This window comes from Saccostrea cucullata, unplaced genomic scaffold (assembly GCF_032062105.1).
Source record: "Saccostrea cucullata isolate Sc308-1 unplaced genomic scaffold, CSIRO_AGI_Scuc_v1 ctg4925, whole genome shotgun sequence".
Lineage (NCBI taxonomy): Eukaryota > Metazoa > Mollusca > Bivalvia > Ostreida > Ostreidae > Saccostrea > Saccostrea cuccullata.
In genome coordinates, this window is record NW_026920346.1 from 148,712 (window position 1) to 156,101 (window position 7,390).

The 7,390-nt window shown below is 36.6% G+C and overlaps 1 protein-coding gene across 1 annotated transcript; it reads right to left on the reverse strand.

The window, feature by feature from the left end:
* Positions 1 to 87: 87 nt before the first annotated feature.
* LOC134247492 (uncharacterized) lies at positions 88 to 6,883 on the reverse strand. The gene is made up of 5 exons (XM_062729848.1): positions 6,412 to 6,883; positions 5,673 to 6,246; positions 5,272 to 5,521; positions 5,077 to 5,129; positions 88 to 358 (listed from the first exon to the last, which is right to left on the reverse strand). The coding sequence occupies exons 1-5, from the start codon at positions 6,881 to 6,883 to the stop codon at positions 88 to 90; spliced, it is 1,620 nt and encodes a 539-aa protein (XP_062585832.1).
* Positions 6,884 to 7,390: the final 507 nt, after the last annotated feature.

The window sequence follows — 7,390 nt, forward strand, 5'->3', positions numbered from 1 at the left end:
GACAAATTTAAAGTGCAACCATGCATAAAAATATCAATTTGTTTATTGGAATGAATCATCAATTTTTGTAGACTGTTTCAAATGAGTTCACTTCAGATACTTAATTTTCTTCACATGTCTGTATTCCCACTGAGCAACAAGGAGATTGTCATTTGTATCTGTACACAATACCCAGGGATCACTCAGTCCACAGTGTATGTAACGGAGGAACTGTCCATCCTGGTCTATGATATGGACACAGTCATTGTTATTATCAGCTGTAAGGATGCGACTCTGACTGTCTGTGGTGATTCCTCGTGGTTGGAATGATTTGTTCTCTCTGGAGAGTGACAATATTAACACGGACACTTGGGAAAATCTGGGAAGCCAGATACAGAGAGTATATCTCTTATTCACTCTGTGAAATCTAAAACACAGACATTTCGGAACAAGAAGAGGAAAAAATGAATGAGAAAGTATTAATTTTATCTGATATTTATTGATAATGAAAATAAAGTGATAGGAGGTGAAGTTCTTGTCTTCTTCAAATGTAAAGACTCATCTTAAAATGCAAAATGTAACAACACTTTTCACATGTTGTTATACTTCAACAGCTGAAGAACTAGTTGTTAAAATGGAAAACAATATTATGAAATAATAAATAATGAACCATTTACTTTTAAAAACGTTTATTCTCCTTGGTACTGGCGTCTGACATGTTTACATTTTACAAACTTTAAACAAATCTATGTTGGTCAAGAGGGAAAACCCGAATAAACCCCCCAGAACGTCATATGAGGTGAACTAATTCTGAGATACATCTCATGAAAAGGCATCTAGACAAATCAGAGCGCACCAAATTTCCTGATCATTTAATAAAACATAATACGTTCTTGACTTTTGCTTAATCTCGACGCAAATTGTAATAATGCAGAATGTAATGATCTAAAAATGGCGTTATTACATTTTGCGTTGATCTCAATGCAAAATGTAAAAATCCTAGAAGGTGTGTTGATACGTTTTGCGTTATTACATTTTGTGCTGATTTCGTCGATAATTATTCTTTCTTTATAACATTTTGCGTTGTTATTACATATCGCATTGTAATATAGCATTTAAACTTGAAACTTTGCAACAGTAATAAATTTTAAAAATGATCATTTTATTAGCTTAATTGATCAAATTTTGTCCGTCCGTCTGTCTAGCTGTCTGTCTGTAAACGTTTCACATTTTCGACTTTTTCATTGGGCAAATTTCAACCAAACTTGCCACAAATAAAAATGGGTGAAGAGGATTAAATTTTTTCAAATGAAGAGACGCCTTCTTTAAAGAGGATAATTCCGAACAAGTAAAAAAAATAATGGTATCTTTTAAAATTCTTTTTCTCAATAACCACTGGGCACGGAAAGATGAAACTTATGTGGAAACATCCCCAGGTTGTTTTGATTCAAGTTTGTTCAAATGATGACCTCTTGGGGTGGGACGGGGCCACAATGGGGGATTAAATTTTTACATAGAAATATGTAGGAAAATATTGTCAAAAATTTTCCTCTCGAGAACAGAAAAGCCATGATTGGTCATATTTATATGGAATCATCCTCAGATATTGTAGATTAGAGTTTGTTCAAATCATGACCCATGGGATGTATAACAGGGCCACAATGGAGGATCAAAGTTTTACATAGAAATGTATAGGAGAATATCCTGAACAATCTTCTCAAGAACAACAAGAGCATCCTCAGGTAGTATAGATTTAAGTTTGTTCAAAACATGACCCCCCATCCACCCCCGGGGTAAGAGGCCACAATGGGGGATAAAGGAAGATATAGGGAAAAAAAGTCTTTTCCCAAGAACAGTTAAGTCATGATTAGTTATATCAGTATTTTTATGGAGGCATCCTCAGGTAGTGTAGAATCAAATTAGTTTAAATGAGGGCCCATGGGGGTAGGGCTTTTCCACAATGGGGGGTCCATTTTTTTAAATGAATAAAAAGGATAAGTCATTAATTGTTATATGAATATTGAAGCATCGTCAGATAGTTTAATATTCAATTCACCCACCCACCACCCTTCTCACTAGTAAACTTTTCGATACTGAACTGAATTTTTCTTAGTTTTTTCCCTAGCCAGTTTGCTCAGGTGAGCGATGTGGCTCATGGGCCTCTTGTAAGCTTAACTGGGCTGAAAGATCATTGATAATTAGCTTTTCTGATGACATATTGTCTGTCGTCCGTCTAGCTGTGCGTCCGTCCATCTGTCTTGTAAACTTTTCACATTTTCAATTTCTTCTCAAGAATCACTGGGCTAATTTTAATCTAACTTGGTACAAAGCATCCTTGGGTGGAGGAGAGTTTAATTGTTAAAATAAAAGGGCAAAGTCCCATTCCAAGGGAAGATAATGAAGAAAAGACAAAAATAGGGTGGGGTCATTAAAAATCTTCATCTTAAGAACCACTGGGCCAGAAAAGCTGAAACTTTCGAGGAAGCATCCTTAGATAGTATTAATTCTTAATTGTATAAACCATGACCCCTGGGGAAGGAGCGTGGCCACAATGGGGAATCCAAGTTTTACATAAAAATATATAGGAAAAAAAACTTTACTTTCTTTTCAAGAACTACTGGGCCAGAAAAGCTTAAACTTATGTGGAAGCATCATGACTTGTGTAGATTCTAAATTGTTCAAATCAAGACCCCCGGAACTAGGGTGGGGTAATAATTGTCAATAGGTATTACAATGAAAAAAATCTGGTAAAAAATGACATGGCCAAAGTTACTCGGGTGAGTGATGTGGCCCCTGGGACTCTTGCTCATGACAAGTTTTTTTGCAATCGGACCTAAACTGTAAGAGTTATAGAATTTTAAAAAATATTTCAAAGAAATTTGTATTTTTCAGTAACCATGGCAATGCCGTTCATTGAAATCAAAAATCGATATACGGTATCGCGCATGCATATGTATTCGCGAAAGCAAGGGGGCATTAAATCTCATTCGTCTGTTTGTCTGTCTGTTTGTCCAGCTGTCCGTCCGTCACACAAACTTTAACTCTGCCCATAACTTTTGGTTTAGTGGACTTTCATATTTCAAATGTGTATTCTATGTGACAAGACCTTTCTTTGGGTAACACCAAATTTGACCTTTTGACCTTGATCTTGGACTTTTAACTATTTTTAAAAAACTTTAACCTTGGTTACAGCTTTTGAACGATGGATACTAGGACTTTCATATTTCACATATATTCTTTGTGGCAAGACCTTTCATTGGATACCAACATCTTTGACCTTGCCATTGGAGGTTTACGTACTTATGAAGAAACCTTAACGTTGACCATAACTTTCGAACGGTAAGGGCTATGGCTTTCATACTTCACATATGAAAATAACATCTCACCAACAAAGTCACCGAAAGCGGGGGACCACAAATCTTTGAATTTGCTTGTAATGGTTGACTTGTGTGCCAATTTATACTGTAGATCACTAAATTTTCGTGTCATCTTTTTTTCACGTGATATTCATTGACTCTTTATAAGCGAGACAAAATTTTCACGAATTATGGTAATTCCTTTATATAATCTTAAAAAATATTAATATACGCGAGAATACATTTTCGCGAGCACATTGTCTCGCCTAATCTTAAGAAAATAAAGTTCTTAGGTATAAAAAGCGATTTACAGTATTGATTTAAGACCAAAACTTTAGTAGTATTTTTAGCTCACCTGAACCGAAGGCTAAAGTGAGCTTTTCTGATCAAAATTTGTCCGTTGTCTGTCGTTGTCGTCATAGTCATTGTCGTTGTAAACTTTTCACATTTTCATCTTCTTCTCAAGAACCACTGGGCCAATTTCAACCAAACTTGTTATAAAGTATCATTTGGTAAAGGGGATTCAAGTTTATTCAAATGAAGCGCCACGATCTGAAGGGGAGATAATTATGAATAAGAGTAAAATAAATGGCATTTTTTAAAAATCTTCTTCTCAAGAACCACTGGACCAGATAAGATGAAACTCAGGTGGATTCATCCTCATGTAGTGTAGATTCAAGTTTGTTCAAATCATGACCTCCGGGGGTAGGGTGAGGCCAAAATGGCCGATCAAAGTTTAATATAGGAATATATAGGAAAAATCTTTAAAAATCTTCTTCTCAAGAACCACTGGACCAGGAAAGATGAAACTCATGTGGAATCATCCTCAGGTTGTGTTGATTCAAGTTTGTTAAATTCATGACCCCAGGGATAGGGTGGGGCCAATATGGCCGATCAAAGTTTTACATACGAGTATATAGAAAAAAAAATCTTTAAAAAATCATCTCAAAAACCACCGGGCCAAGAAAGATGAAACTCAGGTAGAATCATCTTCATGTAATGTGGATCCAAGTTTGTTCAAATCATGACACCTGGGGGTAGGGTGGGAGCAAACTGGCCGATCAAATTTTTACAAAGGAATATATAGGAAAAATCTTTAAAAATCTTCTTCTCAAGAACCACTGGACCAGAAAAGATGAAACTCAGGTGGAATCATCTTCATGTAGTGTTGGGGGGGGGGGGGGTAGGGTAGGACCAAACTGGCCGACCAAAGTTTTACATAGGAATATATAGGGGAACCTTTTCAAATCTTCTTTTCAAGTACTTCAAAGCCATGATCAGTAATATTTATATGGAATTATCATCAGGTAATGTAGATTCTAGTTCGTTCAAATCATGATCCCCTGGGGTGTTAAAATTCAACCCCCCCAACCTCTGACCTGATATGTGTCTTTTCCTAGCTGATGTGCTCAGGTGAGCAAAGAAATTACTAATTTTAGTAACCATGGCAATTCCGTTTATTGAAATCAAAAATTGATACCAAGAATCGTGTATTTTAGTGTAGTCTACTTGTGCGCCAAGTTATATTGAAATCAGACCAAAACCGTAGAAGGAGTAGCATTTTGAAAGTATTTTAAAGGAATTTCGGATTTTAGTAACCATGACAACTCTTCATCGAAATCATATTAGGTATCAGAGTAGGAAAGACCATGTACAAGAACTTTTCAAGATTTTATGGTATTGTAAATGTGCATGCATCTGATATAGAATGGGCTTCACAGTCATGTCAATGATTTCTCACTTTTGAACTTTGTAATGGTCACCACAATTGTATAGTACATAACGCACAATTTCCTTTGATATACAAGAACGATAACTGTCTAGAAAACTATAGCGTACACTTTAAATATTTAATTTTCTTCACTTGTCTGTTTCTATTTTGAGAAACTAATAAATTGTCATTTGTATCTATACACAGTCCCCAGGGATAACTTACACAGTCTATGTAACGGAGGAACTGTCCATTCTGGTCTACGATGTGGACACAATGATTGTTAAAATCAGCTGTAAGGATATGACGCTGACTGTCTGTGGTAATATCTCGTGGATTAAATGGTTTGTTCTTTGGAGCAGGAGTATGTCCAGTGTACCTGAATCTCAGTTTTCCTGCCAGATTGACCACCACTACTTCATTCGATCCAATGTCAGACACACAGATATCCTGGTTCTTGTTTTCAGTTAGAAATCTGAAATAATTCCCAGATGAATATAGAGGTTTGCCCGTATCATCAAACTGAATGGTATGTTTCTCTGTGGAGCCAGAGTAACGGACAACTTTTGTTTGTTTATTATCATCACTGTTCATGATAACCAGGAGGTCACCAGAGCAGGAACTACAGACACCACAAGGTTTCCAGTTCTGAAGTCTGATCACCCGGCCTCTTTTTCTTTGCATTCTTCATAATGTTTACAGTTCTATCAATGTTATCAGTATAAACTAGATCTCCACCTTTCGACACTGCTATGTCAATTGGTATGTACCCTGACCTAGTTTGGATCGACTTGAGTAGTAATCCCTGATTGATGCTGAAGAGTTTCATGGTCCTGCCATCTCCACTTGTCCAGATTTCTTCATCACTCAAATAGGCCACACTGCTAACTTCTCCATACCCAGTGTCTATGATGGTGACAGTCTCTGGTTCATCAAGCAGCTGTTTTACTGGAAGAGAGAATCCAGTGTCTTGTAAAGGAGACATTTCATCTATCAATCCCTTCGCTGTTTTTATGCTGTAACCATGGTTATCGGCTGTTATTGTTGGTGGTATTATTTTTCCACACATTTTCGAGATTTGTTCCTGCATTGCAATTTGAGAGGAGAATTGTGCATTGCTTACATTAAGTTTAGAAGGAAGCATTCTATACTTCTTTGAGTCCAGTTGGAGGTATAAGATTTTGAATACATCATGAGAATCTATTAATTTACGCAGAGATTTAATATCGTCATTTATGTTTGAGATGCATGTCTCCACATTTGATAAATGTGCTCTTAGAGTTTCAGTATATTTGTTCTTCATCTCATCAAGTTCAGCTCTAAGTTTCTTGACAAGTTTGTCAATTTCTCTGTGCCAGTCCTGACCATGTTTTGTTATGGCTGCTGAGATTTCTTCGTGTTTCAAATCTAGTTGACTCAGTGTATTTTGTACATCTGCTACTATGTCCAAGTAGGTTGGGTAAATGGAATCCTCCAATACATTGATTTCTTTTTGGACTGCTTCCTTCTTCTTGTCAAAGTTGTCTTTTAGTAAGTGGATGTCATGTTGCCTGTGTAGTTTGGAGGCGATACAGACGGAGCAAATCGGTATATTGCATTCCCTACAATGCAACTCACAACTTTTATCAGTGTGCGTTATACATCTATGGTAAGGGAGAGTGGATTTCCTGGTCTGAAAATTGACGATTTTATGGTCCTTGGATTCATCTGTTGAGATGTGTTCTCCCACGCAGGCCTTACACAGGTTGACAAGACACGTATCACAGTGCATCTGTACCAAAGCTGTCTCACACAGGTCACATCGCATCACGTCCTGGGCACTGGTACACGGGTCCATGATTATGAAATAGTGCCCTGAATTAAAGAAAAGAAACATCAAGCTTACAACTGATTAAAAGTTTTCATTTTTTCAGAACAAGAAACTTGTTCTTTTCATACACAATTCTCCTCTTATATGCTGCATTACGCTATTGCAGCGGGGAAAAGGGGGAGGCAATATGTGTTATAAAATTCCACAGCGACAATATGTATCGATGGATGACAATCTGTTGAAGTAAGAGTAGGGGATTATCGCAGCCAACGATAATCAGATCATCTGTTTGAACCATCACAGAGAGGTATAATTGGAAACCTCAGAAGACCATGTTTGACTTTGCAAACCAAATGTTGAAGTACAATACGCATGTAGCTATGGAAAAAAGTAGTTTGTTTATTAATCGAATTACAGTTATCAATATAAACTTAAAAAAGATCTAAATTTTATATCAAATCCTTAAATTAATTCAACCATTTACCTTATTATCAGTAATGGCGGCCGTATGTACTGTCAGATCGAACTGGTTGT